Source organism: Punica granatum, chromosome 2, assembly GCF_007655135.1.
Source record: "Punica granatum isolate Tunisia-2019 chromosome 2, ASM765513v2, whole genome shotgun sequence".
Taxonomy (NCBI): domain Eukaryota; kingdom Viridiplantae; phylum Streptophyta; class Magnoliopsida; order Myrtales; family Lythraceae; genus Punica; species Punica granatum.
In genome coordinates this window covers 27,122,871-27,143,056 of record NC_045128.1, presented here as the reverse complement: position 1 = coordinate 27,143,056, position 20,186 = coordinate 27,122,871, and the positions used below count along the sequence as shown (strand labels likewise).

At 37.6% G+C, this 20,186-nt stretch overlaps 1 protein-coding gene and 4 non-coding genes across 5 annotated transcripts; all 5 read left to right on the top strand.

Moving 5' to 3' along the window:
* Nucleotides 1–3,459: 3,459 nt before the first annotated feature.
* Nucleotides 3,460–3,546, top strand: LOC116198316. The gene has a single exon (XR_004155254.1). It is a non-coding gene; the product is annotated as a small nucleolar RNA Z159/U59 (small nucleolar RNA).
* Nucleotides 3,547–4,153: 607 nt separating this feature from the next.
* LOC116198320 lies at nucleotides 4,154–4,230 on the top strand. Its single transcript, XR_004155257.1, has one exon. It is a non-coding gene; the product is annotated as a small nucleolar RNA Z159/U59 (small nucleolar RNA).
* Nucleotides 4,231–4,470: 240 nt separating this feature from the next.
* Nucleotides 4,471–4,555, top strand: LOC116198319. Its single transcript, XR_004155256.1, has one exon. It is a non-coding gene; the product is annotated as a small nucleolar RNA Z159/U59 (small nucleolar RNA).
* Nucleotides 4,556–6,800: 2,245 nt separating this feature from the next.
* On the top strand, nucleotides 6,801–6,883 carry LOC116198318. Its single transcript, XR_004155255.1, has one exon. It is a non-coding gene; the product is annotated as a small nucleolar RNA Z159/U59 (small nucleolar RNA).
* A 5,396-nt stretch (nucleotides 6,884–12,279) lies between these two features.
* On the top strand, nucleotides 12,280–14,248 carry LOC116194456 (vacuolar iron transporter 1). The gene is made up of 4 exons (XM_031523263.1): nucleotides 12,280–12,608; nucleotides 12,911–12,996; nucleotides 13,315–13,429; nucleotides 13,665–14,248. Exons 1-4 carry the CDS (start codon nucleotides 12,367–12,369, stop codon nucleotides 13,960–13,962), a joined length of 741 nt encoding a protein of 246 aa, XP_031379123.1. The 5' UTR covers nucleotides 12,280–12,366; the 3' UTR covers nucleotides 13,963–14,248.
* The last annotated feature ends 5,938 nt before the right edge of the window (nucleotides 14,249–20,186 follow it).

Below are 20,186 nucleotides of genomic sequence, written 5' to 3'. Positions count from 1 at the left end.
ATAATGACAATTATTTGGATTATTTATTTATCTTTTATCATCTGTCTTTTGCAGATAGTATAGGTTGATAATTTAGTTAGTTCTTCGTATTCTTCAAATGGATAAAGTATTTATTGAGTCATTAGAAATGATGCTTGCTATTATTTCTATATATTACGAGACGATGGAGATGTCCTTTTGCCCATGTCATGTAGCTATGGAGACACTTATATCAATTTTTGTACAGAAGAATGACTCTATGAGGTCTATGGTAAGTAATGATATGTCCAATTGTATGTGTTTATACATAATATGTTAAAATTATATTGCAAATTCTTTGAGTTTGCATTTCGATGAATTACTTGTGGATGAAATTGAGATTTCAGTGGAAAGGAATTAAGGTTGACACCATGAGCGGTTGGTTGTAATATTGCGGGCAGTTGATTATACAACGGCACAGGTAAAGAACAATATGGCAATCAACTGGTGCAGTAGACTGTACATGTGATTATGTCCTTCTTCAAAAATGTTTACTAAGGAAGAGCTCCTCTGTGCCTCGAGCCTTTCGTTTCCATCGAAGTTCGTCTTCTTTATTACCATGCTCCGAGTTGTTTGAAGTTTTTCACTGACCCCATCTCCAAATTCGATTCCGCTTCATGTCCGATCCATCTCTAATGTACATCACCATCATAACACATATTACACAGTAATTATTACATCTCGGAGAAGATCAAGTCAGCCATTGCGATCGCCGAGTAGACTGTGAGCAATGTGGGCTCCACAATACTGAGTAACCGGTACGTGTCTGATGGGGCCTCGTGGGTCTAAAGTGCCATCGGTGCAGTGACGAAGACGGCCAAGGACGTGGGGAGTATGACGCGCAAGAAGTTCAAGAAGGCCGATGAGGGGAAAAACCAACAGGTTGGAGTCGTCGGACCGAACGGCACCATGGAGGGTACCGGTGAGGAGGCACAGGGTCCTATTGACGAATCCATCGTGACAGGGGGAGCTCCTGTGGTACCAATTGGTTCCCTTTGTCTAGAAGTTGGCAGGTATATGATATCTGTTTGGCAATTAGAATATTTCATTTGGCATTTATTTAAGATATATACTTTGTTTCTTAGAAGATCTTTGTAATATCAAATTCTGTAACTTTTTAAGATGCTTTATCGTACCTATAAATACCGATTGTAAAATAATTTTTAATAATCTATATACCGAAAAATAAATGATTGTAAATCCCCTCTCCCGACACATTCAACAGTGCGATAGCATATACGTACTTTTGCTGTACTATACTTCTCCTGCACGGCTATACTATTTATAAAGTAAGTGAAAGCTATTATGACTAACTCGTATTTGATATTATATTTTGACTATCTATATCTATAACATTTAAGGGAGAACACAATTAATTGGTCTAACTTTCAATTTTGTTAAACTTATTCCTTCCAATTTTTTAATAAAAAATAATTATGACAGTAATCTGAATAATTAATATCAATTCTCTAATTTTATGTATTTTAATTGATGATTCCTCACACTATGTAGCGAGATAGGACCACCCAAGAACATCTCCTATCTTTTAGTCATGTGTAGCTATGCAATTGCATTTGACGAGGATATTAAGAATGTAACGCTTGTTGAAGAACGTTAGGCTGAATTTTACTATGTTTTCATTTTCTTTTCTTGAAACTTTTTTTTGGTAAATATGGGATCTTGACCCAATTACATCAAAATAAAATCAAACAATATAAAAGATGGGGTATGATGACTCCTATAACATCACTTAACAAAACAAGGTCAAATTCTCGAGGACAACTAATCAGCCTATGAACTCCGGGAGGGAACTGCACCGCACAATTTGTCAACCAATCCGCAGACATAGTGCCTTCCCTATACACATGCTCCGTTACAAATCAACTAATTACGTGGTCATAAGGACTGAATATGACTAACTAGAGTTGCATGACCGCCAACATGGCCTCGATTAGAATGTAATAAATGACATACGACCTTCAAATACACCTCAAGAATCAGCTGCCTCAAACCCAAGTCCCAACCAACTCAAGTCCCGTTTTGACTGCCCATAGTTTTTCACTTTTCTTTGTTCAAAATGTATAAACTTCAACGTATCGTTCCCATAAGAAAGATCATCTAATGGAATCCGGTCGAAAAAACCCGAACATCCTAAACCATCATAGATTTTGTTCCCAACTGCTACAATTTTATACGTGGAAATTCGATATTCATTCATTAGACGAAGAGAAATTTAAGAGTAATTTGTTTTTTCATAGATTAAGAATAAATATTTAACTTTGACTGATTTTTTAACCATCTATTCCTGACTCCATCGACAATTCTCTCTCTTGCTCTCCCTTTTCTATCTTTCCAATGGTAGCACATCTATTCAGTCTTTTTCCTCTATACTCACGACGCTAATTTCTTTTCCTTAAATATATTTTTACCATAAAACTTCAAAATCTGTAATATTAAGAAAGTTAATATATATTGCGTTATATCGTTATAAAAAATCAAATTTATCAAATAATTTCAAGTCAATGTTGAAATTCTTAATTATAACATCTGATCGTGTTATTTAATTTACACAACTTACCAAGTATAAATACTAAAAAATACTAGAGGAGAGTGAGAGACATTAGAGAGGGAATTCCGCATTAGAGACAGTACAATTTGGAGATGAGTATATGCTCCGGTTGCTTTGCTCTATTTCCAGCTGCTTCTCCGTTTGGGCCAATAACCAGCCCAGACCAGATCATCCCAGCCCAGCCCAGCCCAGCCCACCTTGAAACTGGCTCTGTTTGGGCCAATAACCAGCCCAGACCAGACCATCCCAGCCCAGCCCAGCCCACTTTGAAACTGACTGGCTCATTTGATGGAAACCCGCCGAACTGATATTGGGCTTTTAGGGCTCTGCTGTTGCTGCAACAGTCGTCTCTCTGTACGCGCACCTTCGTCGACCTGTGGTCTATCTATATATACACCTCCGTCTCAAGTACCTCAATGTTAGTTCACCGCCGCACGGCCTTCCGAGTCTCTCCGTGCGTGTCATCTGCTGACTCTTCCCTTCTCACGCTGTGTGGTGTTGTCTCTGTGCGCTGTTTTGAGTTCGTGACATGCTGAGTTTTGCCTTAACTTAGTCGAATCGGTTCTTCTTTTTTTCCTGTCCTCGGTGAATTGGGTTCTTGACTGTTGGTCGTGTATCTTTCAAAGCAGTTTCGTTCTACATTTACTTTCATAGAAAGATGGTTTTCTGAGCTTATGGGTGTCCCCCAGAAAAGGAAAAAAGAAACGAATCTTTTGCTGTAATGGGACGTCTCTGTCGATGATCTAATGCTAAGAATGTTTGCGATATGGGTATCAGGTGTGTTTTCATATGATTATATTGACTGATTTTGCGTTTGAGCGCACTGGGATTGTTCAGTGTATAGGACTGAGATTTGAAGGTCATAGATTGATGCCTCTGATGATGATCATTGCATATAACTTTCGTTCTTCTGAGATGCTCCATGCGGAAAAACATTTGGAGACCTGAACTGAAGGGGCTGAAAATCATGACCATTTGCTGCATTTGCTTTCTGATTTGTTGTAGTTCCTTCGCTGTTTCTTCTCTCAATATCTTTTTGCTGTTTCTGATCATATCATATATTGGGATAGAGGACAGGGGTTGTAGGAGGTTTTTTAAAGGGAGAAGAAAAGAGTAGGGGGTGAGCTTTGCACCTCCATTGTCCTCCATTTCTGCTATTTCTTGATGCCCAAATTGGCAGAGGAGAAATATATGAAAATTGGAAAAAGAACTAAATGAATCATGTGTTGTTTGGTTGTTAAATTTTTTGCACGAATACACCCGACATTACCTTTGCTGTTGAATTCATAGCTATGCGGTTTATAGGAAGCAGGAAAGAAGGGTGATATTTGTTTTGTAATTGCAAATAGCATTTCTTAAGATCATATGGACATTATCTTATTCTATTTCTTTCATCGTTCTATTCCTTTCTTCCTGATTCAGTGAGAGGAGATAGATTGAATGGAGGGAAAAGGACCTTAATTTCAGTTCTTAAACATAAGCATCATTACAAGCTGGCTGACTGGCCGTCAATTTATTTATTTTTCTTTCAACAATTTATGTATCTGTGAAACTTGTGACAACAGTGCCTCTGAGGATGATCAATATGAAGTTCTTCCGAGTTGTTTCGTGTGGAAAATTTTGGAGACCTGAACTGAAGAGGCTATAATATCATGACCGATCAATCACTTTTACTCGGTTCTTCCCATGCCTTTGTTTTTTAAGAGCTGTACTTGCATTCGAAGCTGTGACTTTGAGGAAGTTCTGAAAAAAGTTTGTTTGACTGATGATTCTAAATCTAGCTCCACTAGAAGTTTTGAACTGGGGATTGAATGTCTGAGATTGAATGTTTATACAATTCTTCGAATTAGCGTTTTTGATTAAACTTTTCTAGTCATGGTTGTGCCCCTGAGGATGATCCATATAAAACTTTCGTTCTTCCGAGATGTTTCATGCGGAAAAGCTTTTGGAGGCCTGAACTGAAGGGGCTTGTGCATGACCATTAACTCCCTACATGATTTATCTTAAGTTACTTTTCTGTTCTGATTCCTTTAAGTAGTGTAGCACCTATGTTCACCTCTCGTTCTGCTCTCCCTAGTTTTAAGGAGTATAATCTTATACCCTTTTAACATACGGATCAAAGGTATCAAAACCCTTTTAAATACTGAAAATGTTTTATTTTTCTAAGTCACTTTTTTTAAATACAAAGAAGATGGGGCAGAGAAGGCAAAGATAAGGAGGGGTGGTGAAAGAACGAGTGGCAAAGGATAATGAATCCGTGTTCCGGTAAGAAAAATAAAAGGTGTGTGAGGATGGATAGAGGATGATCTGTCGGAAACTTAAATGGTGGGATGAAATTGACATTTTTTAATTGTATATAACTTTTTTGCCCTTGGTGGAAAATGGAAGGATAAATTTAGATATTATAAATTAGTCTTTTTTTTATTTGTACATTAAAATATTTTATAATTTCTATCTCTTTTTATTTTACCATTGAAATAGTGGAATGTAGAAAGGTTTCGTGGGATTGAAGGGTTTTTAACACCTCGCCGAATGTGAGATTTTGTATCTCGTTCTATTCACTTCTCCTACGCTCCTAAGTCCACAGTCGAAGATTGGAGTGAGCAATCAGGAAGTTTTGAAACAAAATCTCATGTTTGACTGTTACTTTTAGCCGGTGGCGAAGGGATTATGAGGTGTTGGAAGCCCCTTCAAATCCCATTAAAGTCCTCAAGTCTTCATTCCATCATTTGCATGAAATAATGGGGTCAGAGATTGTAAAATGTTTTAACGTATTAAAAAAAACCTAATTTGTTATATTTAAATTTGTTTTTCCCCTTCTCAATAAGGGTAAGAACGTATGTGCACTAAAATTATTTATCTTACAACTAATGCTTCGGTGGGTTATTTTATTATGCCCTCCATCCGCTTTTTAGTTTTAGTCCAAATGTGGGTTTCTATATCCTCTTTACCACTCACCCCTCTTATCCTTTCCTTCCCCATCTCTCCACTCCTTTGTATCCAAACAAAGTATTAAAAGTTTGTTTTCAGAAGACACCAAAGTTGGAGTAATGGGTCTGTGTCATTACTTTAAAGTAGCCAAACTCAGGAGCTACTTTTGTCTACAATTAGAATCATTTGCTATTTCTTGCTATATCCCAATCCCATAGTGTAGTTGAAAGCATTTGAGACACGATGGTGAGGATATATACAGTGTGGATGGCGTTCGAACGGTTCATGTGACCTCCAGGGAGTGTGAGAGTTCAAGTATGAATATGGTGATAGAAAGCATCCAGGGTAGAGTAAAGCTGGCAGCGTATTCTTCTGATCATTTGCAGTAGATTTAATAATTATAACTGAAGGCTGAAATATTTTTGCTTCATATGCTTTATGATTAGTTGCTATTTCTTTGGAGACCTGAACTGAAGAGGCTGAAGATCATGGCCATTTGCTTCATATGCTATATGAGTAGTAGTAGTTTATCTTTTATTATTTTCTGAATAATTATTTTTCTGCTTTTGAGCATATCATATCTTGGGACAGAGGACAGGGGTCCTAGGAGGTTTTCAAAGGGATAAGAGAAGAGTGGGCCGTGAGCTTTGCACCTCCATTGTTAATTACTGCTATTTCTTGATTGCAAAATTGGCAGGAGAAATATCTGAAAAAAGCAATGAACAATTTCAAATGTTGTTTGGTCGTTCAAATTTTTGGAAAAATATATCCCATATTGCCTTTGCATTTTAGTCATATTTATGTAATTTGGTGATTGAATGTCCCATCCTTGCTCCCCTCCTCTCTTTGAATGAGGTCATGATGATGAGGGATATTGTTTGCATTATCGGCGACGGGAAGGGAGTATGCATTATCGGCGATGGGAAGGGAGTAGGATGAAAGGGCAGTACTTGTTTTGTAATTGCAAATACCGTTTTTTAAGATCATATGGACATTGTCTTATTTCTATTTCTTGCATCTTCTACTGCTTTATTCCTGATAGGGTGAGGGGCAGATAGATCCAATGGAAGGAAAGGGACCTTGACTGACCTTATCCCTCATCCTGTTCTCTCCTTTTCTTGAGGAAAATTTTGCACTCTTCTGGTTTATGAAGGTCTCGAAACTTTTGTGCGAATGTCTTGTTTTCAGTTCTTAGGCATAAGCATCATTACAATCTAGCTGTCCGGTCTTCAATATGTTTTGTTAACAAGTTTATGCGTAAGTGGAACTTTGTGCCAACATTGCCTCTGAGGATGATCATTGTGAAACTTTCGTTCTTCCTAGTAGTTTTATGCGGAAAATTTTGGAGACCTGAACTGAAGAGGCTAAAATATCATTAACAATCACTTTTAATTGGTTCTTCCCATGTCTGTCTTTTTTAAACAATGTACTTTGTAAGAAGCTGTAAATTGAGTTGAATTGAAAAATTTGTTTGACTGATGATTGTATACGGTTAGCTCCACTGGAAATTTTGAAGCGGGATTAGCATGGCTTAGACTTTGTGATAATTCTGCAAGTTACTTTTCGGGGGGAGGGGAGGGCCGAAGTGTGGGCAAATTTCTAAATTAAAAAAAAAAGGGAGATAAAAGGATGTAGGTCCTTTTTTCAAAAGTATGTTATGTACAAAATTGATTAGATTGCATTTTTGGAACGGCAAATTATATAAGAAAATAATGAATTTTTGTTTCTATCTCTAATGTTTATCAAACTAATTATTTTTTCAACCATAAAATCGAACTAATCATATCCACTACAGTCAGCAAGAGGATGGCATTTTGGTTGTCGAGACTGTCATAACATTCATTTTGGTTGAAATTGAACAGTTGGAAAGGATAATTTTTTTTTTAAAGTGCATTGGAAAAAATAATTAATAATGAATACCTATAATGCCAAAAACAAATACATATATAATCCTAAAAAATATATATTTTAAATGGACAAAAAAAAAAGAAAAGAATTACATGGTAATCTCAAGTGAGCCGACGCGCAGTATCTCCTTACATAAATTGCCCGCGAGAGTTGCTTTGTTTTAGAACGGTTCATTCGAGTCTAATTCCCATAACCCCGTTTGAGAATCGACCTATTTGATGACAAGATTATTCCAATGATTTCCGAACTCATGCATTATAGGTAAATCTACGTACCTTCCATTTTATTATATGACAGAGTCACCGTGCAACAAGAAGTTGTTGGGTAATCTTATTTCGTCACGTGTCATGAGAAAGCATCAATTCAATTGTATGGAATAAAAGGAATTGATGTTAATCACTCGGATAATTGTTATAATTATTTTTTATTTAAATAATTTTTGTTGATTTTTTCACGTTACATTAGTACGAGGCATGATCATTTAAAATTTTCTCTCGAGAGTCAAAAGCCATTACAAACCTAGCTAGAAGGATAATGCAGAGTCTTTTTATCGTGTCGTAATAATAGCAGTACAATTTACATACATTGGTTAAACCGAGATTGTTGCATTAGTGAAATTCAATTAGAAAACTCAACAGAGCTTACGCCCCGTAATTTCACATAGAAAAAGAACAAAAAAAGTTTCAACGAATATCTTCACCCATGTTTTTCTTGAAATCAGAAAATCCTTCTATGATTCTATCCATAAAATACTAGAATTAGCTGCCAGTGTGCTTCTCGCTCGACATGTATGTCTATTGAAATGAAGAATCCCAAGAGGATTTATGGAGATCATATACTATCACCAGAAATGCTCGATAATAACTTACACACAAAATCCCTTATTATAGACGGATTTCATACAAAGACTATATTGTCTCGTTAAGATCGCACATACATATTAACTCCCATTAGGTATCTACAGATCGATACTCGCTTATTCCAAAAACGCGTAACAACATCATAGATCCGGTTTCCTTCTGCACCAGGCGGTGTGTGACTCGACAAAGAGCAATCGTACTCGTGGTTATACAAAGAATATACTCTCTCGTTAATATCTCACACATGTATTAATTCCAATTAGATCTACGCATGCGTCGAGGCTCTCTTATTCCGATAATGTATAACATCATCATGGATCTGGTCCTTTTAGACCCGGTGGGGTGTGTGGCTCGACAAAGATCAATCATAGTCGTGGACCCCCATGAAGCTAAGCTAAAATCCCCCACTCACCCACCCGATCGATTGATTTGTTAACTTTTTCCCATCCTTTTTGCCTGGTGCGTGTGCCCAGCACGCGGCCATTGTTTGGTTAAAGATACATACATCATATGAACCACGAGAAAAGCTAGAAAAGCAGATTCAATCATCAACGCCCAGCAAAAAGGGAAGATAAATTCTTTTGGGATATCTCTTCTGACATTGCTGATGATGTCTCAAGCATTGTTTGGACACCATGTGGTTAGGAATTCAGCACATTGAGTTGATCGACCAACCACAACGAACTACGGACACATGCACCAATCAATTACAAGAAACCGAGTGGAGAAGGGATTAGTTAGGTTGATCTTAAACTCAAGAAATCCTACAATTAATAAAATAATACACTTATGGGCTATTAATCTAAAGTGTTAATTATCTAACGTTTCGACTATGCTTTTTGTATTGATTATTTTACAGATTTACACATCCATGGAATAAACAGTAATTCATATGAGCATTTTTTTACTCAATCCCGAGATGATATATATATCATATAACACTATGAGATAATTACTTTTGTGTTATTGGATAAGTTATCACATTCAAATTATTATAGTGATAATCTAGTGGGAAAAATGGGGCGCTCTATGTGAAATGCTACTTGTTCAAAAATGTGCTTTGATCGGCTTTTGTTTTCTCTAGGTGAGTTTTGAAGGGAATAATGAGAAGTAGGAGCAAAATTTTTTTCCCTCAGAATATTATAACATAGAAAGAACATAAAAAGGTACTGTATAATAACACACATATTCCTCCAACTGAAATAAAAAAAATTACACGTATAATTTTTATCAGTGGGACTTGTCATGCCTATTATTATTTAAGGTAATCAATCCGTGGTTAGCGCAATTAATTATAAATCCCCTTCAAATTTGAACAAGTATGAACCTTGGTAGTTCTCCTAGACAACCCACGTGGCTATCTTTAATCATTTACCACCCTTAATGGAGCTGGCGCCATAATGGAATTGCCAGAAGGAGAGGATAGTTTTTCAGCAAACTAAAGGAATCCGTATGGCTCTATGTGAGTGCTGTGTTAATTTATATGATAAACATCATCGAGATTGATTAAATAATTATATATCAGAAACTGCAAGTGTGGAGAAAAGCTGTGCATTGTAATTATTATGTTCTCCCAAAAGCTGGATATATATGTCATATGTGCTAATTAAACGTATACACTTTAATTTAGTTTTCCAATATGGCATGTGGAATATTGAATCCCACCAGGGAGAACAAAGAAGAGTTATATATGTTTCGCTTAAATAAAATTTTGAATTCGAATTCTTATTAATGTAAAAAAATTCACGCAGTGAGAATTTTATCCTTTTATGAATCGATCCGACTCGATTAGATTAGTCGAAATTCAATTGGACTTCCGATATTATAATTCACACAAAAAAAAAGGGAGAGCTAAATAATTTTCATGCACTCCATATGATAAGAACAAAACAAAATATGTTAAGGAGGGTGAAGTACAATTAAACACACTGATAAGAGATTTTTAAGTTTGATTCTCGTAATCATGAGATAAATGTATTTCTTTACTAGGTTTTATTTTTCTTGTTCTAAACCTATCAATTTCCAAAAAATATATATGTAATGAGTTTTCTACTTGTAATTTAAATATATTAGTGTCCACAAACGTACCATACTGTACCATAGTATCAAGACTAAATTGATCGAATCAATCTAAGGCACATCTAGCTTCAAATTGCTATGCCTATTGGTTGTTGCTATATGTAATTCCAACAAGAGTACGTTGGCAACGAAGGTATGATTATTAACCAGTAGCTTAGAACAAGGTTTTCCTTCTGATATATAAACGGTGCAGCATACTTACTATCTATCTCTAGCTATATATTCGAAATTAACCGCTAATGAGAGCATAATCCCTAACAGAGAAGTTTAGGAAATAATAAACTGAGAAGGGAGACAATGGCAATCGGTTGGTGGATGAACCGATCACCATTAAGAGAGATTATTGCATGTGCAAAAAGAACGATTTCGATCCGATCGCATTACCCACGATCTTTGGAAGTATCTCATGGTCCCGGGCAGAATTATAAGACCATTCAACGGGAAGTGGAATTCAAAGCGCCCAATTGTAGCACGTTGTAAGAGCCCCATGTATAAATTTGTCCTGTCACAAATCCTTCCTAGAATAATTAAAAGTGATTCCTTTATGTGCCGAGTTCCCACTTGCCATGGATTCCCCTCTCCTATTCAAATCTCACCCACAAAAATTGGCTTTGGAAAAAGTTTGTATTTTGTAAAGGCAACGGGCAGGCTTATGTCTGGCACACGCCCCATATATCCACTCAAGATCATATCCACACTGAATATTCAAAACCAAACCAAACCAAACCTTTTGTTTTCTTCCTCTTCCTTTTTTGTCCTTTTTTCCTTCATGAAACTATAAACTAAATATCAGTGTACTGCCTTTTAAGGGTAAATTAAATTTATAATGTAGACTCAATGAACCTTACAGAACTAACATACATATCTTATTTTCAGGGAAAAAAAAAACAAGATAACGTGTCTTTCATATCATATATATCGAATTCTTCCTTATAGGCCTACACGTCTTTATTTAACTTTATGTTTCCTTGCTTTTGAATTTCCTTTATAATAGTAAAATGTTATATTCTCTATAAAAAAATAGTCCTAATTGTATTCTTACATATAATTTGACCCATGAATATTGTAATAATTACGATCATGTCATTATGAAAGGGATTTCTGAATTAGAATAATTTTTAGACCGGTTGTTATTAAAAAAAATATACAGGAATCTTCTCATATTCAAGACTAGGAAAATCAAATTAATTGATAAGTCTCAACTCAAAATTTAAGAATATAGTAAAGATGCCTATAAGAAAAAAAAAAAGAATATATGGTGAAGAAATTTATGGATGCTTTCCTGTGATTATGTTTGCTCTTCAACAAAAGTTTACTATTGACAAAAAAAAGTGTTGATTTTCTTTTCGGTGTGGATGGGGATCACAAGAAGGTGGTAGGAATCAACAGAAAACGATAAGAGAGCCTAAAGCAAATGCAGCTTTTTTGGGGGGTGAGAAAAGCAAATGCAGCTTTAGCGAAGTCCTTATCTTTTCAATTCACAAGGGGACCTTTTCACCCTTCATCCCTGTGGAATCCCCAACATAGATAGATGTCAAAGGTGAAAAGGCCCTATTAGAAGGTGATTGCAGCGTTGTTCGATGGTAAATTGAGTGTTTAGTATACCAATTTAATTACATATATTATAAAGATATAAAAATTATTGAAAGTATTTCATGATCAAATTAAGTCACCATTAAGAGGAAAATCAATATTACCTAATAGCCCATGTGGTCAGCTCGTGCCTTTTTAAGAAAATAAGTGCCTAAGGCATCTTCATGGTAATTGATATGCAAACAGACAAAACAATTAATGATTCCCAATATTACTATTGATATATCCATTTTCCCACTTGTACGAGATAGTAAAAAGAAAATTTAAAAACCCCAAATTTTTCATCTTCTCTCCCTCTATAAAACCCAACCTTCGACACATCTTTGCGTGTGTCAACTTTGAACTGATCAAAGAATTACTAGACTTCTCCTTGAACTTGAAGAGTTTTTCTTTCCAGTAGTTGAGATAATGGGAGAGATCAATGGCTACACGGACTTGGAGAAGCAGAGGCTGCTGCTCAACGAGCACGAGGAGAAACATTTCATGTCGAGCGAGGTCGTCCGGGACATCATCCTCGGTGTTTCGGATGGCCTCACGGTCCCTTTCGCGCTTGCTGCAGGCTTGTCGGGGGCAAATGTACCCTCGTCCATCATTCTAGTCGCCGGCGTAGCTGAAGTTGCAGCCGGTGCCATCTCCATGGGGCTTGGCGGGTATGCATGTTCCGGAAATGCACTGGAACTTGATAGTTAATGTGGTTGCTGAAATGTTACGACTCTAACAGTATCAAATTCATCTCTCTCTAGCTAGATACATTTCGGGACACTGAGAATTAATTCAAGGCATTCATAATAGATGTTTGACAGTTAAATGTCGTGTAGTTTGACAAAATGGAACAGAATGGACCGAAAATCCTATATATTTAGAATATCATAAAGCAATTAGGGGCATTTCTCAATAGACAATTTTCTTCGATGCATGCTAATTAAGTAAACTGTAATCGTAATCGATGCAGGTATCTCGCAGCTAAAAGTGAAGCTGACCATTACGCAAGGGAGCTGAAGAGGGAGCAAGAGGAGATCGTTAGCGTTCCTGATATAGGTAAAGAGATATATAACCGTCTGTGTTCGATCGATTTTGAATATGCTCGGCATGAATAATTACCGGAGACATACGGGGGCCTCATAATGAGTGTCATGATGAAATTTAGGACATCGGCCCGAGTAATTATGGGACACGACTTTCACATTGATACTTCACTTTATCAATATTTGACCCCGCGAATCGCATTTCATACCATGTGTGCCAATTGAAAAAGGTCCATCGTGTAACCGAGAAAGATGTACGGAATTCAATTATATACCGATTCATGATTATCGTCTTCATAACTATGGAAAGTGAAAAATTATATGATTGCAGAGGCAGCGGAAGTGGCAGAAATACTAGCACAGTATGGAGTCGAACCACATGAGTATGGTCCCGTGGTCAGCGCTTTACAGAGGAATCCCGACGCTTGGGTCGACTTTATGATGAAGTAAGCAACCCCACCCGCATTTTTAACTTTTATTTCCCGAGAAAAGGGATTTGATGCAATAATATTATTCTCCATTTAGAATCAAATGATTATAGATTTGGTTATAGGTTACTTAGTGATAGTGGTTCTCCATCACATTCGAGATTTGTTCATTCAATTTATCGTATGTTCTCCTCTTACATTGATCAAAAATATACGTCCCGCTACATAAGTCACACATGGTTCGTGAGTGCAGGTTCGAGCTAGGCCTGGAGAAGCCCGACCCGAGGAGGGCTCTTTGGAGCGCCCTGACCATCGCGTTCTCTTACATTGTCGGAGGGATAGTGCCCCTAGTGCCCTACATGGTCATACCCATTGCAACCCGGGCCCTGGGGGCTTCCGTTGTCTTAACGCTGGTGGCGCTTTTGATATTTGGGTTCGTGAAGGGACACTTCACCGGCAACCAGCCCTTCAAGAGTGCCCTCCAAACTGTCCTTATCGGAGCCGTTGCCTCCGCCGCTGCTTTCTCTATTGCTAAAGTCGTCAAAGCCTAGGTAGCTCTCATTTGACGGAGATGAATAATTTGACATTTTTACTTTTCATATTTTCCTCTTTTTTTATATCTTCTTCTTCTTCTTTTTTCCCCTTTTTCGTTCACCGTGTTTTTTTTTTTGGGGTTTTTACCGTCTTGTGTCCTCCTTGCGTGTTAAACAAAAATAAATACTATTCCAGCATATCAAGGTTAAAAACCCACAGAAAGCAGAGAAACGGAGTATGTAATATGGTGAAACACATTTTGGCCGGTAATTCAAAGGTCTTAGATTCAATGTTTGTAGTAAAGCAATTTGTGTCACTTTGTTAGGTATTCTATTTCGTTATAATGGGTCTATAGACGTCCTATGGTTAATTGCATCATATAACCTAACATTTAAAGAAATTTTTAATTCTAGTCCAAACTTGTTTTTTTGCATGAGATATCCCAACGTTGACGTGTTGATTTCACATTTATCCCGACGCTAATTTTCTGTCCAAAATTGACGGAATTGCATACGTGACACGTTAATTTCACATATGTTCCGACACTTGTTACAAAATTAACGTGTCACGTATGCAATTCTGTCAATTTTGGACCAAAAAATACGGTAGGGATAGATGTGAAATCAACACGTCAATGTTAGGATATCTCAGGTAAAAAATCAAATTTGGATTAGAACTAAAAATTCATTCAAACGTTAGGTTATATGACGCAATTATCCCTAAAAAAAACTCATAGTTATAATGGCCAAGTCTATAACCCGTGGAGTTAATCTCAGTGAATACATTGAGATCTAATAAATATTATGCGCAATTTAAGATCTACCTAAACGATGAACTCTAATGGAATAATTTATTAGACTATTCTGGCGCAATGATTTCTTAAGAATCCATGAGTTAATTAATCAATGAGTTTAGCAAAGAGAGAGATTAAAAGAGATAAAATGGAGATACAAAGTTGCAATGACAAGAATCAAGCTCAAAATCTTTTAATTTCAAATAGGAAATTGTATTACTTCACCACCTGTTTTCAGAGTACTTCACATGTTGGCATATTATCATTTTCTCAAATAAGGTAATTTGATTCTACTCACCAAATATAATATTTTGTACACTGATATTGAGTCTCGATCTCGAACTAAGAGGCTGTGTATTCAATTCTTGTTAGTGAGGTTTCATATGCATGGTTTCCCCTCTTATGTCCCTAAGGGCTTATGGGCCTCAATGGGCTTCAAGTAGATTGATGCGTGAAAACCCATTGAAGAAGGTCTTTTGATATCCGATTGTATCTCTAATTTATAAATCCACGTTTTCTCTTAATGATTTGACAGTATGCGCCATCTCAATTCTCAACGTGTTGAAGTGACCTCATATTAGCAGAATTTAATCCTCATGGTTTTATAAATTTGCGCCCTTAATACTTGCCCAAACTTCGATGTTGTAGAACTCCGAAGCAATCTCTAGCTTAAACTGTGGATCGCTTCAATGTTTTGTGAACCGATTGTCGCACATGTCCACAATTTTCGGTACTCGACCGTTTCGCTCGATAATAGCTTGCTCACAATGCCAACCAAAGAGCCCCTAAAGCCTAAACTGGAAAAACCTGCTGCTATCATTCCTTCTTGTGTTGTACCTTAATGGGCTTCATGATCATCCAATCCGAATCGAAACTTACGCTACCTAGATTAGCTCAACACATAATTAATTACCAACTACATACATGGGCTTCTATATGTGCAAAACAAATTAAATATATGAGGCTTGAAGAGTTTATCCATCCACGTGATTGGAGAGGCCAACGATATAGCGTATGTGTTTGCAGGGCAAAGGTACGAGTAGAGAAACCGAATTCATTGCGGTGACAGGTTCTTTTAGTTCCCTTGACATGCTTATGTTCTCTACAATTGTTTTAGATTCTTAATTGGTAACCCATATATGAAGTTCGGTGAACTTTGTTATCATTTTGAGATTCTCTATTATAATTATAGTAGTAGGAGTTTTCTGGAAATTTTCCGCTGATTGGAAGTTAGAAGTTGCTTTCATGTGTAATCCTTTTTGCTATAAAAAAGTTTTATGGATCTAATCGAAGTTAGGAGAATAATAGATAGAGTGCAAACAAGATTGAAAGAGCTTTATTTTTTAATGGTTGATCATGTTCAAACTGAATTATATATATATATATATATATATATATATATATTTTTTTTTTCTGGGTGAACTTTCATGTGTAATTTTACTCCTCCCACCTTGCAGTGTAGTGTTTTTCTTAATAAAGCCAGTCACGTGTACTAGGTAAGAAAAATATTAATGGGCAACATTAATTGGCTTCAATATAATCAGTAAATAGCTAATCTATTAGCAGTTGGACGTTATGATTCCTTAGCATATAGATTAATCAAGTGCACTAATACGTGCTTGGGCTCCATTTTGCACTGAAGATGAAAAAGCAAGTGCATCAATATTAGTCTAATGGAATATAATAAACATTATGCTCTATATATTTAACATCTACTTAAATTAAGAACTCTACTGGAATAACTTTTTAGACGGCTCTGGCGCAATAATTTCATAAGAATACAAGAGTCAAATCAGTCAATAGATTTAGCCAAGAGAAAGATGAAAAGAGAGAGAAGGCGAGATAAAATTGCACTAACGATAGTCAAACACAAAACCTTATAATTTTGGGTAGGAAATTGCACTGCTGCACTGCACCTATTTCCACTAATCTATGGTAATTTGACTCTACCCAATCAATTATAATATGGAAGGAGAAGTAAGACACACCGAATTTACGTGGTAAAATCCGAAGCGGGAAACATCCACAACGCCAGAGTGTAGAGAAAATCCACGAGAAGACCAGAGATTACAACTTACAAGATCAATCAAGACCTGAAAAACCCTAGCTTTCCTCTCTTTTCTCTCTACACTCTCTCATGATGTTTTTCAAGTGGTTCAAAATGAGTTGTGTTTACAGGAGAATACAAGAGAATATATATAGGGCGTTAAACTAGGTAAAAAAAAGTGATACAAATCAAATCGGGTTGAGAACAAGTGAGACAATCTGTTTTGGGTTGCTCCAACAAGTTGCAACTCACCCAGGATCAGAGGGGTAATGATTGCGACATCTATTCCCTATTGTCATGACATCTGTTCCTAATTGTCATGACATCTCGCACATCGGTGACTCCACAAATTTCTACTTCTTGGTAGTTTCAAGAGTGTCCTCATGTCATGACATATGTTCCTCACGGTCATGACATCTCACTGCTCAGAGCTCCCCAAACTGCTGCTGCATTCCAGCCCTCTTCCTTCATCTTCGAGTCTCTCGAGGTTGGATACGAGGCACCCAATCAATAAATCTCCACCTTGCATCGTATTCGACCTCATCTCTCCAATCTTCAACATATTCGCAAGTCTCTGGCTCCATGCTTGCCCCCACAGGGGCTCTACCTCAAGTTCTGTAATTGTTCAACAAGTCCAAGCAGTGCCTGAACTTATTCATGGTCACGAGTTTTGTTAAAATGTCCGCTGGATTGTTGGTTGTCCCGACCTTCTCGATCTCCACTACTCCCTGACTAGTAACCTCCCGAATAAAGTGATAGCGGACATCAATATGCTTGGTCCTCCCATGGTAGACCTAGTTCTTTGTGAAGCAAATGGCACTCTGACTGTCAAAGTACACCACCGACTTCTCAAGATCAACGCCAAAGTCCCCAATAAGTCCTTGTAACTAGATACTCTATTTCATTGCTTCTACTAGGGCCATGTACTCTACCTTTGTTGTCGACGAGCAACTGTGGACTACAAGACCGCCTTCCAACTCACAGTACAATCGGACAAAGCGAAGGCATATTCGGTCATTGACTTCCTATTTTCTCTATCCGTTCCATAGTCCTAGAGTCTGTATATTCAAAAATCCTGCACGAGACATTTTTGCCTTTACTGAACATCAAGCCCACATCTGTAGAACCTCTAAGATAACGAAGAATCCACTGCACCGCTATCCAGTGATCCTTCCCGGGATTAACTATGTATCAGCTTTTCACACTTACAGTTGAGCTATGTCAGGTCTAGTACAAATCATAGCACTCATCAAGCTTCCTACCACACTAGCATAGGAAACCCTCGACATGCACTGAGCCTCCTCATCAATGGATGGTGACATAGTAGCAGATAGACCAAAGTGCGAAGCAGGAGGCGTACCAATCGACTTGAACTAGCGTAATTAAACTGTTGCAGAACCTTCTCGATGTAGCCCTTTTGAGATAGGAATAATGTCCTTGCAACTCGATCCTTGCAAATCTCCATGCCAAGTATCTTCATCGCAGCTCCCAAGTCCTTCATCTCAAACTCACCATTCAACTGAGACTTCATCATGTCTATCTCCTTCCTACTCTTTGCAGCAATCAACAAGATCATCAACGCATAACATTAGATAAATATAGGAGCCATCATAGAGCTTCTTCACATACACACAACAATCATACTTGTCTTGAGTGAAACCATTGTTGCGCATAAACGAATCAAACTTCTTATACCATTGTCGGGGTGATTGCTTAAGCTCATAGAGGGACTTCTTCAACAAGCAAACATGGTCCTCCTTTCAAGGAACAATGAATCCCTGCGGTTGCTTAATGTAGATCCGCTCCTCAAGCTCTCCATGAAGAAACGTGGTTTTGACATCGAGTTACTCAAGCTTGAGGTCGTATAAGACCACCAACGCAAGTAGCACCCTAATAGAAGTGTGCTTCACAACTAGAGAAAATACTTCATGAAGTCCATCCCTTTATCCTGTGTAAAGCCCTTCGTCATCAATCTTGCCTTATACCTTGAACTCCTTCCTCCCAAGATTTCCTCCTTCTTGTAGACCTAGTTGCACCCTCACAATCTTTTGATTCTTGGGAGGCTTCACAAGCTCCCGTGTTTGATTCTTCCAAAGCGACTCCATTTTCTTGGTCATGACTGCTCCCTACTACACCGAGTCCTTGCTTTGTATAGTTCCATGTAGCTCGGCAAGTCGTTATCCTCAATCTCTTTTGCTACACCCAATGCATAAGCTACCAGATTTGCTTGACCGTACCTCTGAGGAAGTTTTACCTACCTATTCTCCCTATCTCTAACGAGAATATAGTCTTGGAGAAGACATTGTTGCAGCTGCTCTTAAGGAAGCTCGGGATGGACTTCCTCAACTTCTCGTGGATTTTCCGATGGTTCAAGATCAAGCTCCACTTGCTTCCCACTAGGCTCCACCTACACTCCATGCTCCACCTCCCCTTTTTTAGCCCCTTTAACTCAACTTAAACATAGCCGATTCATCAAAGGTCACATCGTGCTTAATGATGAATCCATCTGGATCATAACCTGTAACCCTTCACCCCATTGCATAGCTGAGGAAGATGCACTTCTTGGTTCTCGGGTCAAGCTTCCTTTCTCTAACATGAGCATAAGCCATACACCCTAAAACCTTCAAGTCAAGATAGTTGGCAAGCAACCTTTTCCACTTTTCATTTGGGGTCATGCACTCAATGGCAGTCGATGGAGATCTGTTAATCAGGTTGGCGACTGTGTTGCAAGCTTCGGCCAAAACTCCTTCCCGGGACCTGCACATGAGAGCATACTTCGGGCTCCCTCAAGGATTGTCCTGTTCATCTACTCCGCGACTCCATTTTATTGTGGCGTTTCCGAAATTGTCTAGTGTCTTACGATCCCTTACTGTAGAATATGTTGAACTCATCACTACAAAACTCCAAACCATTATCAGTCCTCAACAACTTGACCAGTTTCCCGATCTGCTGCTCAACAAGTGCCTTCCAGCACTTAAACTTCATAAATACATCACTCTTATGCTTAATAAAGTATACCCAAATATTTCTTGAATAGTTATCAATAAATGTTAGTATATAGCTGTACCGGCTCTTAGACGATACATAAGAAGGACCCCATAAGTTTGAGTGAACGTATAATACCCTTGGTTTGATGAACTCTAGTGCTGAACTTTACCCTATGTTGTTTCTTGAATATACAATGCTTAGAGAGATCCAATGTCCCCATCTATTGACCACAAAGTAATCCCTATTTACTTAGCTCCATTAGCCCCCCTCACTCATGTATCCGAGCCTCATGTGCCAAAGCTTTGTTGTGATAGTATCATGATCTACTGAACCTATGGCTGAAGCTCCCATAATGGTGCTTCCTTGTAAAATGTATAAGCCATTGTGCTTCACACTCTTCATGACCATAAGGA